This window comes from Staurois parvus, unplaced genomic scaffold (genome assembly GCF_062004578.1).
Source record: "Staurois parvus isolate SC_StPar_1 unplaced genomic scaffold, SC_StPar_1.0 ptg000389l, whole genome shotgun sequence".
Taxonomy (NCBI): domain Eukaryota; kingdom Metazoa; phylum Chordata; class Amphibia; order Anura; family Ranidae; genus Staurois; species Staurois parvus.
In genome coordinates, this window is record NW_028318185.1 from 2,836,435 (window position 1) to 2,861,355 (window position 24,921).

The 24,921-nt window shown below is 40.6% G+C and overlaps 1 protein-coding gene across 2 annotated transcripts in view; it reads right to left on the reverse strand.

Annotated features, from left to right (window-relative positions):
• The window catches only part of DNAAF11 (dynein axonemal assembly factor 11), a 147,759-nt gene that overhangs the window by 20,478 nt on the left and 102,360 nt on the right, over positions 1-24,921 (reverse strand). For both annotated transcript variants that reach the window (XM_089685938.1, XM_089685937.1), the window contains one exon: positions 5,117-5,193. In XM_089685938.1, coding sequence (XP_089542064.1) covers positions 5,117-5,193 — 77 coding nt within the window. The remainder of the gene's footprint in view (positions 1-5,116; positions 5,194-24,921) is intronic.

Below are 24,921 nucleotides of genomic sequence, written 5' to 3' on the forward strand. Positions count from 1 at the left end.
CAGCTACTGTGTTGAAAGCAGCTACTGTGTTGAAAGCAGCTACTCTGTTGAAAGCAGCTACTCTGTTGAAAGCAGCTACTCTGTTGAAAGCAGCTACTCTGTTAAAAGCAGCTACTCTGTTAAAAGCAGCTACTGTATTGAAAGCAGCAGTATTGGAGGTAAAACGACACTTCATGACTTATAATTACTGGGTAAATAATTTTATGGTTGGGGGTCACCACAACATGAGGAACTGTATTAAAGGGTCACGGCATTAGGAAGGTTGAGAACCACTGCTCTAATGAGTCATCTGATTCCTCCTGTATTGAATTGTATTGTAACTGTACTGTCTGCCCTCATGTTGTAAAGTGCTGAGCAAACTGTTGGCGCTATATAAATCCTGTATAATAATAATTATTATTATTATTATTATACAGGATTTATATTATTATTATACAGGATTTATATTATTATTATTATTATTAACAGGATTTATATATTATTATTAATATTATTAGAGATGAGCGAATTATTCAAAAATTCGATTCGGCTGATTCGCCGAATTTGAGGAAGAAATTCGATTCGATGCGAATTTATTCGCTACGAATTCAACTTATAAAAAGGCTTTCTAGGCTTCAGAGAGCCTTTATATTAGTGCAGAACACTGTACCTTTAATTTGAATGCCCTTGGAGATGAGGAAGGAGAAGGATAAGGATAAGGATAAGGATAAGGATAAGGAGAAGGAGAAGGAGAAGGAGAAGGAGAAGGAGAAGGATGAGAAGCAGAAGAAGGAGAAGGATGAGAAGAAGGAGAAGGAGGAGGATGAGAAGAAGGAGAAGGATGAGAAGAAGGAGAAGGAGAAGGATGAGAAGAAGGAGAAGGATGAGAAGAAGAAGAAGGATGAGAAGAAGGAGAAGGAGAAGGATGAGAAGAAGGAGAAGGAGAAGGATGAGAAGAGGGAGAAGGATGAGAAGAAGGAGAAGGAGAAGGATGAGAAGAAGGAGAAGGATGAGAAGAAGGAGAAGGATGAGAAGAAGGATGAGAAGAAGGAGAAGGATGAGAAGAAGGATGAGAAGAAGGAGAAGGATGAGAAGAAGAAGGATGAGAAGAAGAAGAAGGATGAGAAGAAGGAGAAGGATGAGAAGAAGAAGAAGGATGAGAAGAAGAAGAAGGAGAAGGAGAAGGATGAGAAGAAGGAGAAGGATGAGAAGAAGAAGAAGGATGAGAAGAAGAAGAAGAAGAAGGATGAGAAGAAGGAGAAGGATGAGAAGAAGAAGAAGAAGGATGAGAAGAAGAAGAAGGATGAGAAGAAGGAGAATTCCAAGCCGGCAAAAAGTGTATCTGCAGAGCTCCGCTATTTCTTAGCGGAGCTCTGCAGATACACTTAGCGGAGCTCTGCAGATACACTTTTTGCCGGCTTGGAATTCTTCTTATTTTCATCCTACTTCTTCTTCTTCTTCTTCATCCTCATCCTCAGAAGAAGAAGAAGAGGATGAGGATGAAGAAGAAGAAGAAGAAGAAGAAGTAGGATGAAAATAAGAAGAATTCCAAGCCGGCAAAAGTGTATCTGCAGAGCTCCGCTAAGTGTATCTGCAGAGCTCCGCTATTTCTGACAGTTCTCTGACATTCACTCCATACAGCGATTGAAACATTGTATCTATTTGTTTCCATTTATGGAAACAAATAGATACAATGTTTCAACCGCTGTAAATGTGAATGTCAGAGAACTGTCAGAAATAGAGGAGCTCTGCAGATACACTTTTTGCCGGCTTGGAATTCTTCTTATTTTCATCCTACTTCTTCTTCATCCTCATCCTCAGAAGAAGAAGAAGAATGAAAAGAAGAAGAAGAAGAATGAAAAGAAGAATGAAAAGAAGAAGAAGAAGAATGAAAAGAAGAATGAGAAGAATGAAAAGATTCTTCTTCTTCTTCTTCTTCTTCTTCTTCTTCTTCTTCTTTTCATTCTTCTTTTCATTCTTCTTCTTTTCATTCTTCTTCTTCTTCTTTTCATTCTTCTTTTCATTCTTCTCATTCTTCTTTTCATTCTTCTTCTCATTCTTCTTTTCATTCTTCTCATTCTTCTTTTCATTCTTCTCATTCTTCTTCTCATTCTTCTCATTCTTCTTTTCATTCTTCTTCTCATTCTTCTTTTCATTCTTCTTCTTCTTTTCTTTCTTCTTTTCATTCTTCTCATTCTTCTTTTCATTCTTCTTTTCATTCTTCTTCTCATTCTTCTTTTCATGAAGAAGAAAAGAAGAATGAGAAGAATGAAAAGAAGAAGAAGAAGAAGAATGAAAAGAAGAATGAGAAGAAGAATGAAAAGAAGAATGAGAAGAATGAAAAGAAGAAGGAAAAGAAGAATGAAAAGAAGAAGAATGAAAAGAAGAAGAAGAATGAAAAGAAGAATGAAAAGAAGAAGAAGAATGAAAAGAAGAAGAAGAAGAATGAAAAGAAGAATCAAAAGAAGAAGAAGAAGAATGAAAAGAAAAAGAAGAAGAATGAAAAGAAGAAGAAGAATGAAAAGAAGAATGAGAAGAATGAAAAGAAGAAGAAGAAGAATGAAAAGAAGAATGAAAAGAAGAAGAAGAATGAAAAAAAAAAGAAGAAGAATGAAAAGAAGAATGAAAAGAAGAAGAATGAAAAGAAGAAGAATGAAAAGAAGAAGAAGAAGAATGAAAAGAAGAATGAGAAGAATGAAAAGATTCTTCTTCTTCTTTTCATTCTTCTTTTCATTCTTATTCTTCTTTTCATTCTTCTTCTTCTTCTTTTCATTCTTCTTTTCATTCTTCTCATTCTTCTTTTCATTCTTCTCATTCTTCTTCTCATTCTTCTTTTCATTCTTCTCATTCTTCTTTTCATTCTTCTCATTCTTCTTCTCATTCTTCTTTTCATTCTTCTCATTCTTCTTTTCATTCTTCTCATTCTTCTTCTCATTCTTCTTCACATTCTTCTTCACATTCTTCTTTTCATTCTTCTCATTCTTCTTTTCATTCTTCTTCTCATTCTTCTTTTCATTCTTCTTCTTCTTTTCATTCTTCTTTTCATTCTTCTTCTCATTCTTCTTTTCATGAAGAAGAAAAGAAGAATGAGAAGAATGAAAAGAAGAATGAAAAGAAGAAGAATGAAAAGAAGAATGAGAAGAAGAATGAAAAGAAGAATGAAAAGAAGAATGAGAAGAATGAAAAAAAGAATGAGAAGAATGAAAAGAAGAATGAAAAGAAGAAGAAGAAGAATGAAAAGAAGTAGAATAAAAAGAAGAATGAAAAGAAGAAGAAGAAGAATGAAAAGAAGAAGAAGAAGAATGAAAAGAAGAATGAAAAGAAGAAGAAGAATGAAAAGAAGAAGAAGAAGAATGAAAAGAAGAATGAGAAGAATGAAAAGAAGAATGAGAAGAATGAAAAGAAGAAGAAGAATGAAAAGAAGAATGAAAAGAAGAAGAAGAATGAAAAGAAGAAGAAGAATGAGAAGAAGAATGAAAAGAAGAAAAAGAAGAATGAAAAGAAGAATGAGAAGAATGAAAAGAAGAATGAGAAGAATGAAAAGATTCTTCTTCTTCTTCTTTTCATTCTTCTTCTTTTCATTCTTTTCATTCTTCTTTTCATTCTTCTTTTCATTCTTCTCATTCTTCTTTTCATTCTTCTCATTCTTCTTCTCATTCTTCTTTTCATTCTTCTTCTCATTCTTCTTTTCATTCTTCTTTTCATTCTTCTTCTTCTTTTCATTCTTCTTTTCATTCTTCTTCTTCTTTTCATTCTTCTTCTTCTTCTTTTCATTCTTCTTCTTCTTCTTTTCATTCTTCTTTTCATTCTTCTCATTCTTCTTTTCATTCTTCTCATTCTTCTTTTCATTCTTCTCATTCTTCTTTTCATTCTTCTTCTCATTCTTCTTTTCATTCTTCTTCTTCTTTTCATTCTTTTCATTCTTCTCATTCTTCTTTTCATTCTTCTTTTCATTCTTCTTTTCATGAAGAAGAAAAGAAGAATGAGAAGAATGAAAAGAAGAAGAAGAATGAAAAGAAGAATGAGAAGAATGAAAAGAAGAATGAAAAGAAGAATGAAAAGAAGAAGTATTCCAGTACAGCAAAAAGTGTATCTGCAGAGAGCTCCGCTATTTCTGACAGTTCTCTGACAGTTCCTTCACATTTACAGCGGTTGAAACATTGTATCTATTTCCGAATAAAAACATCTGTATCCTAAATGGAAACAAATAGATACAATGTTTCAACCGCTGTACATGTGAAGGAACTGTCAGAGAACTGTCAGAAATAGCGGAGCTCTCTGCAGGGACACTTTTGCCGGCTGATCGGGAAAAATCTGATTCGCGCACCCGAAGCATGCTAATATTCGGATTCGCCGCGAATTGAATTTTTCCTGAAATTCGAAACGAATTCCACTTCGCCTGGTTCGATTCGCTCATCTCTAATTATTATTATACAAGATTTATATTATTATTATACAGGATTTATATATTATTATTATCATTATATAAGATTTATATTATTATTATTATACAGGATTTATATATATATTATTATACAGGATTTATATTATTATTATCATTATACAAGATTTATATTATTATTATTATTATACAGGATTTATATTATTATTATTATACAGGATTTATATAGCGCCAACAGTTTGCTCAGCACTTTACAATATAACGGGAGACAATACAGCAACAATACAGTTCTATACAAGAGGGTTAGGAGGGTCCTGATCCTTGGAGCTTACAATCTAGGACATCGAGAAAGCCAAAGGATAAAGATAAGAGGATAGTGACCTATAAAGCTTTGAAATGTCTAGTAGGGCGGAGAAGAAAGGTTACATATAGAGAATGGCAATGCAAATCCTGCCAGAGGGCGAAGCTGTTCATGGACTGTAATGCCATACAGTAAGCAAATTATTTTGGCATCCCTACTAAGCTGCAGATTGTGTTTTCTGCAAGGTTTGCCTGTAGCTGCCCGAAATACAGAGACGACTAAATTCCTGTATCCCATCATGCTGCTTTAGATCTCATTTTCTAGGAATGACCTTTTCCAGTCAAGGTAACGACCCTTATGATTACTTTATACTGAAGCAAGCTGGCATTTATTCAGCAACGCTCTGAGAGGTAAAAGGTCTAATTGCACAGTACCTGTTTTTCACTTTATTACATTCGGTTTTTTTGGCTCCAGGTGAAACAGTCTGCTTTATATGTATCAGTCCTGATGCCTGAAATACACAAAGGAAGAGAATAATTATCAGAAATGCAGATACCCAATTATATGTATAGAATGCACTACATTTATGGGCTGGTAAGACTTTGCAGAAAGACTGCCTAGAATCTGAATAGAGGGAAACACACACTGCTTCATGATCTTAAATGTCATACTGTTGCTAGCAAGCATGCATAAAAAGTAATGTCATCCACAAACATGTAGGAGTTATTTTATTTGTGCTAAAGTGGTATTAAACCCACAACAGTACAATCAGTCTGTATATGCAGTAAAGCATGCTTGTTATACTCACTGTGGACCCTAAGGGGTTAATCCTCTGCATTGTGTAAAAATGCTGATCCCGTCTTCCCTGATCCTCCCCTTCTTCCAGTGCCCCCCTCTTATCTCCTGATAAGACATATCATGTGAAGCCACTCTGCACATGCTCAGTTTGGTGTGTATTGCTAGAGAGGGTTTTTTTTAATCTTGGGAGAGTGCATGTGATCAGCACAGGGCCAATCAGTCCAAACAGAGGTCAGGGGTTCTGCATCCTCCTAGAGCAGAAAGAAAACTCCTCCTACAAGCTTTAACATGTATTCTGCTGGACACTGATAGAAGTTACAAGACTGCTATATACTGCTAATGAGAAAAGGTATTTATCTGTTTATAATTATGAAAATAATTGCATTTCCATGTTGTTTGTACTGTGGGAGACCAGATATAGTGAATGCAGGGTCCGGGGAGACCAGATATAGTGAATGCAGGGTCCGGGGAGACCAGATATAGTGAATGCAGGGTCCGGGGAGACCGGATATAGTGAATGCAGGGTCCGGGGAGACCAGATATAGTGAATGCAGGGTCCGGGGAGACCAGATATAGTGAATGCGGGGTCCGGGGAGACCAGATACAGTGAATGCAGGGTCCGGGGTTTAGTAACACGATAAATATTTTATCTGATCCTGTTCTGTATAAAGTGACAAGTTCACAAACCTAATCATCACCCGTTGCTAATCTCAACCGCTTCCTGTCCGCCCTATAGCAGAAATACTGCTACAGGGCGGCACGGGTGAGCGAAATCACGTATATATATATATATATATATATATATATATAAATACACACACACACACACACGATTTTGCATTTCCGTGTAGGAGGCACGCGCGAGCCGCATGCGCACCCTACCTGTGCCGCCATTCGTGGCCGCAGCTGTCAGTCATTGGGTTCCAGACAGTAATTACTCACCGGCGCCCGGTGATTTCCGAAGATCTCCGACAGGGAGGAGGACTGTTTTGTTTACTAACAGTTCTCTTCGCTTTCAGCTCGGGCACACTGCTCTGGATGGCTGTGCACAGCAGCCATCCAGAGCAGTGTGATTACAGTAAAGCACACTGATACGGCCCTCTAGTAAAACACTCCCAGCACACAGTTAACCCTTTGATCGCCCCTCATGTTAACCCCTTCCTGCCTGGTGCCATTAGTACAGTGTCAGTGCTTTTGTTTAGCACTGATCACTGTATTGGTGTCACTGGGACGTCAGTGACACCAAATCAGTTCCCCCCAGTGTCTGAATGTCCGCAGTCCCGCTATAAGTTGCTGATCGCTGCCATTACTAGTAAAATTTAAAAATTTTTAAAAATTCCAGTAAACCAATTATTTACATGTATTGGGATTTTTATTTAGCAAAGACATGTAGTAGAATACATTTTGGCCTAAATTTATGATGACATTTGATTTTTTACATTTTTTATTGGACATGTTTAATAGCAAAAAGTCAAACATATTGTTTTTTTTCTCAAAATTGTCAGTCTTTTTTTTATATCGCAAAAAATAAAAAAAACGCACAGGCGATCAAATACTACCGAAAGAAAGCTCATTTTGTAGGAAAAAAAGGACTTAAATTTCATTTGAGTGCAGCGCTGCATGACCGTGCAATTGTTATTTAAAGTAACGCAGCACCGTATCACAAAAAATGGCCTGGTGAGGAAGGGGGGTAAATCCTCAGGAAGGCAAATGGTTCACGCAAAATAACTATTTAACCTATGAAAGCCTTTGTTTTACATAAATTGGTACACTAAATGGGAAAGGTTTGTGAACACTTGATCATTACCACTACAACTATATGGGTAAACGTGAGTATCCCCTTTAAATGAGTTCTGGTGATTCCAGTGAAAGCTGTGGTTAATGATACAGCATAGAAAGATATTTTAGACAACTGTGCATTTCCGACTTTTTGGTAACAATTTGGTGAAGGCCCTTTTCTTTTTTCAGCATGACTGTTACCCTGTGCACAAAGCCAATTTCATAGACATTATTTGTTGACTATAGAGTGGAGGAACTTGAGTGGCCTGCAACCTAACTCAACCCTACTGAACACCTTGACACATTGGAAGTCCGGTATGGTGGTCAATAACACTTTGGATAGAAAACCTTTTTGTTTTCTTTTTGTTATTGGAGGGAAAGGGAGTGGGAGAGGGCAAAAGGGGGGAAAAAAATTATGCTCTGTGCATCATCCCCGCAAATTATATATATTTTATATATATATATATATATATATAATGTTCTTAAGTAGAACTTTAATAGCCATTTATTGTTTATTTTCTAAAAATGAGCCGAGCAGGTGCACCAGGTACATGTTGGTAAATGTGTGTGCTGTACTTGGCAATTAGACTGTTTGGTACTTGGGTAGTAGTGCATATTTATAGTCTTAGTTTTGATTTATTGTATATTAAAGCTTTTGGATTTGTGAAATTTGTAATGAGTCATTCTAAATAAAGAATAAGGACGATTGTAAGCTCTAACGAGCAGGGCCCTCTGAATGCTCTTGTATTATTTGTATTGTAATTGTAGTGTCTGCCCTTATGTTGTAACGCACTGCGTAAACTGTTGCGCTATATAAATCCTGTATAATAATAAAAAGGAGGCAGTGGGGATCAGTGGTAGTGGAGCAAGATAAAAGGGGCAACAGGGATCAGTGGCAATGGTGCATATTATGGGAGGGGGCAGTGGGGATGAGTGGTAGTGGAGCAGGATAAAAGAGGCAGCAGGGGTCAGTGGCAATGGTGCATATTATTGGAGGGGGCAGTGGGGATCAGTGGTAGTGGAGCACGATAAAAGAGGCAGCAGGGGTCAGTGGCAAAGGTGCATATTATTGGAGGGGGCAGTGGGGATCAGTGGTAGTGGAGCAGGATAAAAGAGGCAACAGGGGTCAGTGGCAATGGTGCGTATTATTGGAGGGGGCAGTGGGGATCAGTGGTAGTGGAGCAGGATAAAAGAGGCAGCAGGGGTCAGTGGCAATGGTGCATATTATTGGAGGGGGCAGTGGGGATCAGTGGTAGTGGAGCAGGATAAAAGAGGCAACAGGGATCAGTGGCAATGGTGCATATTACACTGTTCAACAAATTTTTATTTTTTGCCAGTTTTGGAAACAAAAGGATCCATTTCTTAATGAATTTCACATTCTGAGTTCAAATATAACAATGAAATTTGTCAATTGGCTCTAGTTTTTCTGTAAACGGAACGATTTCTACTATAGGCGTAATGACTACATAATGCACAATAATTATATAGATAGATGTCTTTCCACAAATATAAAGCAAGTGATATTGACTACATAACAAAGCCTAAATGGCATAATATATTGCATAGGATTACCAAGAAAAATTATAGCCATAAGCTAAGTTGAATCATTTTAATACTTAGGATTCTCACTAGTTTTGTCTTCAGTTTGTGTCGGTTTTGCTTCTCTTGGCTTTTCTCTTGTATTTGAGGAAAGGGCTATCTCTTACAACTGCACGTGACTACACGCTTCAGGTTCTTCCTCACTTGACTCAACCACGAAGGATTCTGGTGCTTTAGGAATTGGTAGCCCCTCTCCATGAGGAACTGGACGTAGTGCCGATGGAATATTTGGATAGTGCACAGATAACTTTTTCTTCTTATTTAGCCCTTTTACAATTGGAGGCACCATACAAAAGTAACAATTGCTAACATGATCTGTTGGCTCTCTCCAAATCATTGGCACAGCGAAAGGCATAGATGCCTTTTTTCCATTCAACCATTGCTCCAGTGCCGTCCCACAAGAATTGCAGCATATATGTGGTGCCCAGCTCTTGTCCTGGTCTCCTATCTTGCAGCCAAAATACAAGTTGTAGGCTTTCTTAATCATTCCTGTTATCCTCCTTTTTTGTGAGATAAAAGTTATTTCACCGCAGATATAGCAGAAATTATCTGCTTTATTCACACAAGTTCGAGGCATTACTGAGTAGCCTATATAAGCATAAAACGAAATGTAAAGACGCTGTCGAACTACAATCAGCTACAGATACTGCAGCTTTTATGCAGTGAAGTGATGCAATTAAAGGCTAATATTGCATCATCTCAGTATACATGCAATTTTCTATTGGTCACCAGTATCAATTGCGCAATATGCAGCTGAAGTTGCATCATAATTTTGAATGGCTTACGTCATTAGATGGGTGAATATATCATGGAAACTAGAGCCAATCAACATTTTTTAGGGTCATTTTCGTTTTCAGCACCCCAAAATTATGTAAGATTAGCTAATTTTATGCCCAAAACTTTTTACCTGTTGAACAGTGTTATTAGAGGGGGCAGTGGGGATCAGTGGCAATGGTGCAAAATATGAGAGGGAGCAGTAGGGACTAGTGGCAGTAGAGTGATACAGAAGTGCCTGAGGTGGTCAATAAGGCTAGAGGAGTAAGCAAGATTATGAGGAAAGGCTAGCACTCGAGGACCCTGTAGGTCTGAACAGGTCCAGGCTGAGCACCTGTCCACAAATTCAGTCCCTTCATTTCAGGCCAGAGCTATAGCTCTCCTTTACTGTCTGTCCCCTGCCTCCCATCATTCTCTCCTCATGTGAGCAACTCAACAACTTCATGGAGAAGGTCGGGTGGGGAGGGAGGTGCAGCAGGGACCTAATGCAGCCTACATTACTGCCATCACAAGCATTTCTCCCTCAACGGGCAAAGCAAACTTGTCAAGTTCAATCAAAGTAAATAAAGCTAAACAAGTAAGCAATTATAAATCTTTAATAGGTACGCCTACACAGGTGTAATAATGGGAAACTGACTATTTAGCCTCTTACATAAGCCCAGCTGTTACTGGTTCTCATTGAATCAGCAAAAGGCTACCTACATACCTCCAGCCCATGTAAAACTATGAGTTCCTACAAGCCCCAACCAACACTAGCTAGAACCAGTATTTCATCAAGAGCTGAATGGACCCAGGTTCTCCAAGAATGGGTTAAATCCAATTTACAGCCTAATAGAAATGTCAAGAAAACTGACATTTTGCTGTGTAATAGCCAGACTAATGTCATTTTCTTCTTAATGAAGTCATTTCATGTCTGCTTAATATTTCAGAAGGGGATGGTGGAAGTGAAATTCAATTAATATAATGTGAAGGCTTTCAGTGATTTCTGAAAGTATTAAATTAGGTTAAAAACAACAACACTTTGATTGTGTCGGCGGTCCAGCACAGTGTTTCTCGGTTGTATTAAATTATGTACCCCTTAATGAGGGCCAGTGTTTACCAAGTAATCCCCAGAGTGGCCCCGTCTGTACCTTCTAAATGTCTCTAAATATTTAATAGTGTTTGACACAAATACTGATATTTGTCCCTAAATACCTCATTGTGGTTTAAGGTGAACTTGTCATTAAAAAAAACAAAAAAAAAAAAACACTTGAGATGTGAGATTATTGGACATTCCATTCCAAAGCCACGACCATTAATATGGCATTGCATTCTCACATTTGTGGTTTTAATATCCTCCACTCTTCTGGGAAGATTTACCACAAGATGTAGGGGGGTGTCTGTGGAAATGTGTTCCTATTCAGCCATTTGTGAGGTCAGGTACTGATGTTAGGTGAGAAGACCTGGCTTCCAATCACATTCCAATTCATCCCAAATGAGTTAGCAGTATTGAGGTCAGGCCACTTGAGTTCCTCCAAGGCAAACTCATCAAACCACGTCTTTATAAAGCTGGCTTTGTGCACTGGGGCACAGTCATGATGAAACAAAAAAAGGTCCTCCAGAAAACTGTTGCCACAAGATTGGAAGCTTGAAATGATCTAAAATGTCTTTGTATGTGGCAACATTAACAGCAGCCATCACTGGAAACACCTGAACACAATCATTTATTTATTTAAGGTACTTATATAGCGCAGTCAATATACGCAGTGCTTTACATATATATTGTACATTCACATCAGTCCCTAACCCTCAAGGGGTGTACAATCTAAGGTCCCTAACTCACATTCATATATATACATACTAGGGACAATTTAGACAGGAGCCAATTCACCTACCAGCATGTCTTTGGAGTGTGGAAGGAAACCGGAGCACCTGGAGGAAACCCATGCAGGCACAGGGAGAACATGTAACTCCATGCAGGAGGCGCCATCATTGGGAATCGAACCCATGACCCATTTACTGCAAGGCAGACGTGCTAACGTCTAAGCCACTGTGCCGCCCGTAGGTGTGTCCACATGAATATTATATACCGTATTTTTCGCTCCATAAGACGCACTTTTTTCCCCCCAAAAAAGGGGGGAAAATGTCAGTGCGTCTTATGGAGCGAATATAGAGCGGCCGGTCCGGTATTTCCACCGCCACCGTGTCAGAATACCGGGCCAGCCGCTCAGCTCTGCAGCGGGACCTTAAGGAGAGGACTGCTGACCTTTGGGGAGGTGGGGAGCGGGTACCTGAATTGGACAGGTACCCGCTCTTACTTCTTTGTTCTTTATCTTACCTGTACCTCTATCCAGCGGCGCGCTGTCTTCCCGGCTTCTGTAGTGTGGGCACTGGGCATGACAGCCGGGTGCCAAGTGCGCATGCGCAAGAAGCGGTGCTTTTTGTGAATGGTAAGGCGGCACCTGGGACACATGACCGATCCCAGAAGCCGCCGGACCAATCACAAAGCGCAAGTGCTTCTCGCTCATGCGCACTGGGCACCCGGCTGTCATGCCGAGCGCCATTACAGAAGCCGGGAAGACAGCGCGCGGCTGGATCAAGGAACAGGTAAGATGAAAGAACAACTCCGAGGAAGTAAGAGCGGGTACTTGTCAAATTCAGGTACCCGCTCCCCCTCCCTCCCCAAAGGTCAGCAGTCATCTGTACTGTCCACAGTCTCTGGTCATCCCTGTGCTGTCCGCAGTCTCTGGTCATCCCTGTGCTGTCCGCAGTCTCTGGTCATCCCTGTGCTGTCCGCAGTCTCTGGTCATCCCTGTGCTGTCCGCAGTCTCTGGTCATCCCTGTGCTGTCTGCAGTCTCTGGTCATCTCTGTGCTGTCCTAGTCTCTGGTCATCCCTGTGCTGTCCGCAGTCTCTGGTCATCTCTGTGCTGTCCTAGTCTCTGGTCATCCCTGTGCTGTCCGCAGTCTCTGGTCATCCCTGTGCTGTCCGCAGTCTCTGGTCATCTCCTGTACTATGTCCGCAGTCTCTGGTCATCCCTGTGCTGTCCGCAGTCTCTGGTCATCCCTGTGCTGTCCGCAGTCTCTGGTCATCCCTGTGCTGTCCGCAGTCTCTGGTCATCCCTGTACTATGTCCGCAGTCTCTGGTCATCCCTGTACTATGTCCGCAGTCTCTGGTCATCCCTGTGCTGTCCTAGTCTCTGGTCATCCCCTGTACTGTGTCCGCAGTCTCTGGTCATCCCCTGTACTATGTCCGCAGTCTCTGGTCATCCCCTGTACTATGTCCGCAGTCTCTGGTCATCCCCTGTACTATGTCCGCAGTCTCTGGTCATCCCTGTACTATGTCCTAGTCTCTGGTCATCCCCTGTACTATGTCCGCAGTCTCTGGTCATCCCTGTACTATGTCTGCAGTCCATTAGTTCAGAATTTTTTTTTTCCTGTTTTCTGCCTCTAAAACCTAGGTGCGTCTTATGGTCAGGTGCGTCTTATGGAGCGAAAAATACGGTAATCAAATTGTTAAAATGTTTTTATTGTTTTGAGATTCTAAACTGCATCAAATTCAACCCAAAATTTCAAAATTAAGTTCATTCAAATGTAATCAAATCTTTCTAATTCAAATGATTACATTACATTAAAGCTAATAAAAAAAAGCAATATATAGTGCTACCATATATAAATAAAAAGTGCCACAAAAACACTGATAAGTCAACAATAATCAAACATATAATACTTGTTTTATTAAATATGGTTGATGTACTACTGTATTTTTAGTCACTTTATTCATGGTAGCACTATATATGACTTATTATTTTTATTAAATTGTAGGTATATTCACCTTCAGTTATAATTAGAATAGAGCAAAATGTAGAATTGTTCTTTAATTTGCTTTTTTATGGATTACTATACAATCGTGACTTTTCTGTGTCTGGTGTTCAGGTATCATGTGCTGCTTCTTTGTCTTTTTTGCTTCTTTTATATGCTTATGTGTCTTTGTTGATTAAGATCAATAAAAAATAAGGGGCTAATTTTGAGTCAAACCAAATTTTGGCAGATTTTCACCTATCACTACATTTGAGCTGTATGTATGTATGTAAAAATAGACTGGTGCTTTTGTTACAACTAATGTTATCCACAGTTATAATTCTCAGAAGACACTATGGGAAGGTGCTGATCCAATTTCCAGTGTGCACCCCTTTATCTGTAGAAAACAATTGTATCCACTTTAAAATTGGTTGTAAACCTCAGACATGAAATATGAACAAAGCACATCCCTCTATATTGTGCACTTGTTTCAATTCAGAGCACTAAGTGTCATTTCTGTCTACTGCCTCGATCCTCTGCTATTGGCATGAATGACATCTGACAAGTTTTCCTGACACCAAGAGAAAAATGGTGACAGGGGAGGGAGCTCCAGCAGATTGACAGCCTAAGCTTTCTTCTTGTGTGCTGTGTGGATGGGGGGGTGTCTCTTCCCTTAAATCAGCTATCAGACCTCTCCTTACTGAGCTCTGCAGTGTGTAACTTCAGCTCTCCACCCCCCTTTTTTGACAGGTATACGAGCTTTATAAACTCAGTATTTTGAACTGATATAGAGAAGAGAAGACTGCAGATAGACAGGTACAATTTATGTGGGAAGATTTGTTTCATCTCTGTGTATCACCTGAGGCCAGTCACTTCACTAGGTGAATGAAAAGTTTTCAACCCCTTTAAGGCCTTGTCAGGAAACCCACCAAGTAAAAGATGATTTTAAAAATGAGAAGTATAGCCAAAGCTTTTAGGCCACACTTTACTTGTGGGTCACAGGAGTACACTTACTTTTGCACTCCTGTGACTCAGAATCAAGTAACAGCTGTTAATGTGACAGAGGTGCTCCACCCTCTGGAAGAAGCTTGACCATATTGTCAGAATCCCCCCAGCTGCCTGACCAGGGGCGGACTGACAACTCATGGGGCCCCCGGGCAATAGGGGATCATGGGGCCCCTGTGTCTTTGCCCAAACTCAAAAAAGCCTATGAAAAAGGTACCAGGTGCATCTCATGGGACCCCCTACTGACCATATCAAGCAGCTTACTATGGTGGACACTCTTCAGAGGGGAGGAGCCAGGAGCACCGGCGGGGAACCCCAGAAGAGGAAGATCGGGGCTGAGAAACCATTACACAGAAGAGGTAAGTATGACATGTTTGCTATTTCTAATAGATACAAATTGTGCCTCACTCCGTCAGAATCAGGCGGGGGAAGAATAAAACCTGTAAATATTACTGACTTGCAACAAAGGTACATTAGGTCTCCTACCTTGCCAGACAAGACTCGGCCGTTGTCAGGAAAAGTCTCACTGCTGGTGGTGCTGGGGCTCACCTGCTGTGTGGTGCTTGCCGGCGGGTGCTTTCAGCAGCCAGGTTCTCACTCCTGCAATCAATCCATCACCTCAGGCTGATTGCAGGAGGTGTATTTAAGCAGTACCAGGCCTGCAATCAGTGCCTTGGTGTTTTCCCATGTGCCCTGTTGTTCTGATCCTGTATCCTGCGTCCTGTATTCTGCCTGCTTGACTCTGCTAGAACTCCGCCTGCACCGATCCCGGCTATTCCTGACCATTCTCCTGCCTGCTCCTGTTGTACCTTATCTGCCCGATTGTTCCTGACCCGGCCTGCCTGACCACTTCACCTCTCCAGCCCTGACTACACTTGTACATATTAATATTAGTTTAAGGTTTGGTTTTTGTTTGCACTGCGTTTGTATATTTGTGCAGCTCTTAATAAATTATATTACTATTTCATCATTTCTGAAGCCTGCTGTTCCCTGTGTCAGTCCACACATCTCTGGTCATACCTGGATCCCTGACAGCTGTCTAGCAGAGATATGTAAATCTAAGAACTGGATGAACAGAAATACAGGGTAAAATAGCCCTCAAGGATTTTATCAGTGAATTTAGCTGTTCAGTTTAAAGCTGTTGTGTTAAATTCACTCCTGTTCCGGTTTCTATAGTTAACCCTTTGAGGACCAAGGGACATATTTGTCCCATGTTTTTAATTGTCTGTATCATCTGATTAAGAACCTAAAATACTTTTTTTTTTTTGGCTTGAGTCAAAATATTAGTTCTTAACAAATGGATCTAGCTTTTTGCCAATTATTTCATGAAATGGCTTAGTTACAGAAACTGAAGGGTACGAACTTTAAAAACAAAAAATTGATTCTTTTGGCATTCCGTAATCTTTTGGTCCTCAAAGGGTTAAGGCATGCTTACCTACACAATTTGGTGGCTCCCTTCTCCATTTACAATCTGTTGAGATAGAGACATTACTGAGAGATGACTCTTTGGAGAAGCCTTTATCTAATATCTACAAGGCCCTGCAGCCCTCTGTCCATCATGGGCTAGATCGTTTACATGCAATGTGGCAGGCAGAAGTACCCGCTCTGGATGGGAAGAGATTTGGGAGTATCCCTCTTAGCAGCTAGTTTCCACTAGGGACAGGTTGATTCAGTTTAATTTACTGCATCGTTTTTACTTCACGCCCTATAGCACAGGTGATAAACTGGCAGCCCTCCAGCTGTTGCCAAACTACAAGTCCCATGAGGCATTGCAAGATTGAGTTACAAGCAAAGGCAGAGGCATGATGGGACTTGTAGTTTCGCAACAGCTGGAGGGCTGCCAGTTTGACACCCCTGCTATAAGATGCATAAGATTTATTTTCATTGGCCCCCCCACCTGTTGGCAGTGCTCGGCAGACACTGCGGACTACTTCCAGATGCTATGGTCTTGCCCTCATATATAGAGTTTCTTGGTATTAGTTTTGGAATTTATCTCAAGCCTAACCAACATTCAGGTTCCACGACAGGTAGATATCTGCATATTGGGTTTAGTGGAGGCCCTGGCTCCCACTAGGGTGGTCAGATCTCTTCTGGGCCTTCTACTGTTTTATGCAAGGAATTCGATTGTGATGCAGTGGAAATCTGCCACTGCCTCCAACTTAAGTTCTTGGAAATCACGAATCAACTCGGTGGTCCCTCTCTATAAAGATACATACCAATTTAGGGGTTGCCCCAAAAAGTTCAATAAAATTTGGGACATTTGGATTGACTCTGTCACAAGCTGCACCCCCCCCCCCTTTTTTTCCTCTTCTTTTCTGTTATTGTATGTTTTTACTTGCAACTTCACTGGTCTTTGGGACCACGGTGATAGGATTTGGTTATTGATAGATATCGAATTTATCAGTTATTATTGTCACTTGGCTCTCCCCATACATAATGTTATCTAATGTGCTAGGACATATCTGCTTTTTATTCACTCCTCCTCATGAATTTGGGTAACTATGAGCAAGGTTGTAGCACTCTGAGTGTCATTTAGTCTTTTATTTTGCTGTTTTGTTTTTTCGGCTATGAAGTGCCTTATGGTAACACCTTGGGCCAGGGTATGCCCCATAGTTTTGTATTTTTATATGCTAAAAATAAGAAGTTTCAAAAAGAAAAAAAAAAAGTTAATCTGTTCTCCAAAACAATACCAAAGGCTGGTCTGGCCATACCAATCCACCCGTTGTTTGACAGTAATTTTCCTGCTGCTCAGTACATCAGCAAAGGACACGGCTTACAAATCCTGTAAGGTGAAAGTCATACAGACTAGAAATCAGCTCCAGACATACACTGAACAGCTTACACCTACGCAGTCACAAAACACTTTCTAAGCAAATCCACTTCACCGGACATTTCCTGCACTGCAATCGCAAATTATCGGCAGATTAACATTTCCTCCCGCCGACTCTGCCGAGGGATTGATGGGTCGGGTGAATATTAGCTGCGGGAATACACGGCTATTTCTAAAATACAGTTCAGCAAACTAGGTTTTCAACTGTTTTCAATTTCTTAACGTTTTTTTTTAAAAATTCAGGCTTATTACATATAGAGGATTAGTCCCAATAATCTGAATATTCAATCTTGTACAGTATTTATGAAATATTTGCCTTCTTATCAAGGGTTTATTTACTTTGCCCAAATTTGTCAGGTCAGCCGAGGTGTAAAAGCTGCCATGCTGTCAAAGTGAAACTAAATTGAATAGAGAATGTTTAGAAAGAGATTCTGTGTTTTATATGCCCACATCTTAAACATTGTACATATAGTTACATAGTTAGTCTGGCTGAAAAAAGTCCATCCAGTTCAACCATTAAAAAAAAAAAAAAAAAAGTTATAATCCTACACCCAGAGTTGATCCAGAGGAAGGCAAAAAAAACCAGCAAAGCATGATCCAATTTGCTCCTGCAGGGGAAAAAATTCCTCCCTGATCCCCCGAGAGGCAATCGGATATTCCCTGGATCAACTTTCCCTATAAATGTTATATCCAGTTATATTCCGTGTATCCAAGAAACAATCCAGGACTTTTTTTTAAAGCAATCCACTGAGCTGGCCAGAACCAACTCTTGAGGGAGTCTATTCCACATTTTCACATCTCTTACTGTGAAGAAACATTGCCATGTTTGGAGATTAAATTTCTTTTCCTCCAGATGTAAAGAGTGCCCCCTTGTCCTCTGTGATGACCTCAGGGTGAATGACTACACCGAGTTCACTATATGAACCACTGATGTATTTATACATGGTGATCATATCCCCCCTTATATATTATACATGGTGATCAGATCCCCCCTTATGTATTATACATGGAGATCATATCCCCCCTTATGTATTATACATGGTGATCATATCCCCCCTTATGTATTATACATGGAGATCATATCCCCCCTTATGTATTATACATAGAGATCATATCCCCCCTTATGTATTATACATGGAGATCATATCCCCCCTTATGTATTATACATGGAGATCATATCCCCCCTTATGTATTATAATTGGAGATCATATCCCCCCTTATGTATTATACATGGAGATCATATCCCCCCTTATGTATTATACATGGAGATCATATCCCCCCTTATGTATTATACATGGAGATCATATCCCCCCTTATGTATTACACATGGAGATCATATCCCCCCTTATGTATTATAATTGGAGATCATATCCCCCCTTATGTATTATACATGGAGATAATATCCCCCATATGTATTATACATAGAGATCATATCCCCCTTTATGTATTATACATGGAGATCATATCCCCCCTTATGTATTATACATGGAGATCATATCCCCCCTTATGTATTATACATGGAGATCATATCCCCCCTTATGAATTATACATGGAGATCATATCCCCCCCTTATGTATTATACATGGAGATCATATCCCCCCTTATGTATTATACATGGAGATCATATCCCCCCTTATGTATTATACATGGAGATCATATCCCCCCTTATGTATTATACATGGTGATCATATCCCCCCTTATGTATTATACATGGAGATCATATCCCCCCTTATGTAATATACATGGTGCTCATATCCCCCCTTATATATTATACATGGAGATCATATCCCCCCTTATGTATTGTACATGGAGATCATATCCCCCTTATGTATTATACATGGAGATCATATGCCCCCTTATGTAATATACATAATGATCATATCCCCCCTTATGTAATATACATGGAGATCATATCCCCCCTTATGTATTATACATGGAGATCATATCCCCCCTTATGTATTATACATGGAGATCATATCCCCCTTATGTATTATACATGGTGATCATAACCCCCTTATGTATTATACATGGTGATCATAACCCCCTTATGTATTATACATGGAGATCATATCCCCCCTTATGTATTATACATGGTGATCATATCCCCCCTTATGTATTATACATGGAGATCATATCCCCCCTTATGTATTATACATGGAGATCATATCCCCCTTATGTATTATACATGGAGATCATATCCCCCCTTATGTATTATACATGGAGATCATATCCCCCCTTATGTATTATACATGGAGATCATATCCCTCTTATGTATTATACATGGAGATCATATTCCCTCCTTATATATTATACATGGAGATCATATCCCCCCCTTATGTATTATACATGGAGATCATATCCCCCCTTATGTATTCTACATGGAGATCATATCCCCCCTTATGTATTCTACATGGAGATCATATCCCCCCTTATGTATTGTACATGGAGATCATATCCCCCTTATGTATTATACATGGAGATCATATCCCCCCTTATGTATTATACATGGTGATCATATCCCCCCTTATGTATTATACATGGAGATCATATCCCCCCTAATGTATTATACATGGAGATCATATCCCCCCTTATGTATTATACATGGTGATCATATCCCCCCTTATGTATTATACATGGTGATCATATCCCCCTTATGTATTATACATGGAGATCATATCCCCCCTTATGTATTATACATGGAGATCATTATTATTATTATTATTATACAGTATTTATATAGCGCCAAAAAGTTTGCTCAGCGCTGTACATTATAGTGGGGGACAGAACATGAGACAATACAGCAACAAACAATACACGAGGGGTTCGAGGGCCCTGCTCTTTCGAGCTTACAATCTAGGAGGGAGGGGAGAGTGGTACAGGAGGAAGTGGCTGTGGAGGATGGAGTGGTGGGAGAAATGGAGGAGATCGGCAGTTTATTGAGGGCAGGGTAGGCTTCCCTGGAGAGATGGGTTTTCAGGGTGTGCCTAAAGGTGAGGAGGGAAGGTGACAGTCTGATGGATTGGGGTAGTGAGTTCCAGAGGATGGGGGAAGTCCTGCAGAAGTCCTGCAGTCGGGCGTGGGAGGTGGAGACCAGGGAGCTAGAAAGTAGGAGGTTTTGTGAGGAGCGAAGAGTGCGGGTAGGGTGGTATTTGGGTATCAGGTCGGTGAGGTAGTTTGGGGCAGCGTTATGAATGGCTTTGTATGTCAGTGTTAGTAGTTTGAATTTGATGCGTTGGGCAATTGGGAGCCAATGGAGGGCATGACAGAGGGGGTTGGCAGAAGAAGAGCGGTTGGTAAGGTGGATGAGTCTGGCCGCTGAGTTCAGGATAGACTGAAGCCGGGATAGTCTGTGATGAGGTAGGCCGGTGAGGATGGAGTTGCAGTAGTCCAGACGTGAGATAATAAGGGAGTGAATGAGTTGTTTAGTAGTGTCTGGGGTTAGGAACAAACGAACGTATTTTGGAGATGTTGTGGAGGTGGAGCCTGCATGAGTTTGCTAACGATTGGACATGGGGTTGGAAGGACAGGTTTGAATCTAGAGTGACACCTAGGACTTTGGCTTGCGGGGTGGGACTGATGGTGGCGTTGTTGGTCGTGATGGAGAGAGTGGGGGGGCGCGGGCTGGGGGGAAAATTAGGAGCTTTGTTTTGGAAATGTTCAGTTTGAGGAAATGGAGCGACATCCAGTCTATGTCGTTCAGTAGGTGGGTGATACGGGCGGAGACTGAAGGGGTGAGGCGAGGGGTGGAGAGGTAAATTTGCATGTCATCGGCGTAGAGGTGATAGTTGAAGCCGTGGGAGTATATCAGTTTGCCGAGGGAGGACGTGTAGATGGAGAAGAGAAGGGGCCCGAGGACAGAGCCTTGGGGGACCCCAACAGAGAGGGGGAGAGAGGAGGAGGTGGTAGCGTTATTGGTAACGCTGAAGGAGCGTTGGGAGAGATAGGAGGAGAGCATTATGTATTATACATGGAGATTATATCCCCCCTTATGTATTATACATGGTGATCATATCCCCCTTATGTATTATACATGGAGATTATATCCCCCCTTATGTATTATACATGGAGATCATATCCCCCCTTATGTATTATACATGGAGATCATATCCCCCCTTATGTATTATACATGGTGATCATATCCCCCCTTATGTATTATACATGGAGATCATATCCCTCTTATGTATTATACATGGAGATCATATCCCCCCTTATGTATTATACATGGAGATCATATCCCCCCCTTATGTATTATACATGGAGATCATATCCCCCTTATGTATTATACATGGAGATCATATCCCCCCTTATGTATTATACATGGTGATCATATCCCCCTTATGTATTATGCATGGAGATCATATCCCCCTTATGTATTATACATGGAGATCATATCCCCCCCTTATGTATTATACATGGTGATCCTATCCCCCCCTTATGTATTATACATGGTGATCCTATCCCCCCCTTATGTATTATACATGGTGATCCTATCCCCCTTATGTATTATACATGGAGATCATATCCCCCCTTATGTATTATACATGGAGATCATATCCCCCCTTATGTATTATACATGGAGATCATATCCCCCCTTATGTATTATATATGGAGATTATATCCCCCCTTATGTATTATACATGGAGATCATATCCCCCCTTATGTATTATACATGGTGATCATATCCCCCCTTATGTATTATACATGGTGATCATATCCCCCCTTATGTATTATACATAGAGATCATATCCCCCTTATGTATTATACATGGAGATCATATCCCCCCTTATGTATTATACATGGAGATCATATCCCCCCCTTATGTATTATACATGGAGATCATATCCCCCCCTTATGTATTATACATGGAGATCATATCCCCCCCTTATGTATTATACATGGAGATCATATCCCCCCTTATGTATTATACATGGTGATCATATCCCCCCTTATGTATTATACATGGAGATCATATCCCCCTTATGTATTATACATGGAGATCATATCTCCCCTTAATCTCCTCTTCTCAAGAGAAAATAAATTCAGTTCCTCTAATATTTCCTCATAGCTGAGCTCCTCCATGCCTCTTATCAGTTTGGTTGCCCTTCTCTGTACTTTCTCCAGTTCCCCAATGTTGTTTTTGGGAATTGGTGCCCAAAACTGAACTGCATATTCCAGATGAGGTCTTACTAATGATTTGTACCGGGGGGGATGATATCTCTCTGTGGAGTCTATACCTCTTTTAATACAAGAGAGGATTTTGCTCGCTTTAGAACCCGCAGCTTGGCATTGCATGGTATTATTAAGCTTGTGATCTACCAGAACTCCCAGATCCTTCTTCACCATTGACCCCCCCAGTTGTACCCCCCTAGTATGTATGATGCATGCATATTCTTAGCCCCCAAGTGCAGAACCTTACATTTATCAACATTAAACCTCATTTGCCACATAGTTGCCCAATTACACAGAGCATTGCGGTCGGCTTGTAAATTGGAGACATCCTGTAAGGACGTTATTCCACTGCACAGCTTGGTGTCATCTGCAAAGACTGAAATGGGATTTATAATCCCAGACCGTATTGTTTATAAATATATTAAAAAGTAAGGGTCCCAACACTGCACATATGATGCCAAGGAAATTGTAGCTATGGACTTTAACCACTTCTGGACTGCCCACCAAAGTTTTACTGGAGCAGTGCAGCCCCACTGCACCGGACCACATACATGTATATGATCCAGCATTTCTGGGTAGGGGGCATACGCCCACTGCCTGACCTGAGCTGTCATTCTACATTCTACTACAGCACAAGTTGGTCAGCAGGTCTCAGCCAATCGTTTATGGCTGGGACCTGCTGATCGGCTTAGCGAATGACAATAGAAAGCTCTTTGTTGACAAACAACACAGGGCTCTGTACAGACAGCAGCAATGTGGCTGTTTTTTTCTCTCTGCAAAGCATGGAGATAAAACAGTCACAGTCACATTTTTTAATAAAAGCAGCACATATTACATTACACATTATTAGGCACCTAGTTAACCTTTTGATTGCCCCTAGATGTTAACCCCTTTCCAGTGTCATAGTACAGTGACAGAGTATACAGTTGCAAGAAAAAGTATGTGAACCCCTTGGGATTACGTGGAGTTTTGCATGAATTGGGCATAAAATGGGCTCTGAACATCATCTAAATCACAGCAATGGAAGAACGCAGTCTGCTGAACATAATACTACACAAACATTAGATGTTGCCATGGTTTAATTGCACATAACATGTAAACATTCACAGTGCAGGGAGGAAAAAGTATGTGAGGCCCTAGCTTAATGACTTCTCCCAGAGCTAATCGGAGCCAGGAGTGAGCCAACCTTGACTCCAATCAGTGTGGTGATATTGGATGTGTTGCTGACAGCTGTCCTACCCTTAAAAAACACACACCTGTTTTGGTGTTACTGGTTTCAAGAAGCACTGTCTGATGTGAACCATGCCTCGCAGAAAAGAGCTCTCAGAAGACCTACGATCAAGAATTGTTGACTTGCATCAAGCTGGAAAGGGTTACAAAAGTATCTCCAAAAGCCTTGATGTTCATGTGTCCACGGTAAGACAGATTGTCTACAAATGGAGAAAGTTTAGCACTGTTGCTACTCTCCCTAGGAGTGGTAGTCCTGTAAAAATGACTGCAAGAACACAGCGCAGAATGCTGCATGAGGTAAAGAAGAATCCCAGAGTGTCAGCTAAAGACCTACACAAATCTCTGGCACATGCTAACATTTTTGTTGACACATCTACAATAAGGAAAACATTAAACAAGAATGGAGTACATGGGAGGACACCACAGAGGAAGCCATTGCTGTCCAAAAAGAATATTGCAGCACGTTTGAAGTTTGCAAAAGAGCACCTGGATGTTCCACAGCACTACTGGCAAAATATACTGTGGACAGATGAAACCAAGATTGAGTTGTTTGGGAAGAACACACAACACTATGTGTGGAGAAAAAAAGGCACAGCACACCAACATCAAAACCTCATCCCCACTGTAAAACATGGCAGAGCGTGCATCATAGTTTGGGGCTGCTTTGCTGCCTCAGGACCTGGACGGATTGTTGTCATTGATGGGAAAATGAATTCCAGAGTTTATCAAGACATTTTGCAGGAAAACGTACGACCATCTATCCACCAACTGAAGCTCCGCAGAGGATGGGTGATGCAACAGGACAATGACCCAAAGCATACAAGTAATTCAACAAAACAATGGCTGCAACAGCACAGAATATGCCTTCTGGAGTGGCCCAGTCAGAGTCCTGACCTCAACCCGATTGAAATGCTGTGGCATGACCTTAAGAGAGCGATTCACACCAGACATCCCAAGAATATTGCTACACTAAAACAGCTTTGCGAAGAGGAGTGGTCCAAAATTACTCCAGATTGTTGTGCAGGTCTGATCTGCAACTACAGGAAACGTTTGGTTGAGGTTATTGCTGCCAAAGGGGGGTCAACCAGTTATTAAGTCTAAAGGTTCACATACTTTTTCTTCCCTGCACTGTGAATGTTTACATGTTATGTGCAATTAAACCATGGCAACATCTAATGTTTGTGTAGTATTATGTTCAGCAGACTGTGTTCTTCTATTGTTGTGACTTAGATGATGTTCAGAGCCCATTTTTTGCCCAATTCATGCAAAACTCTACG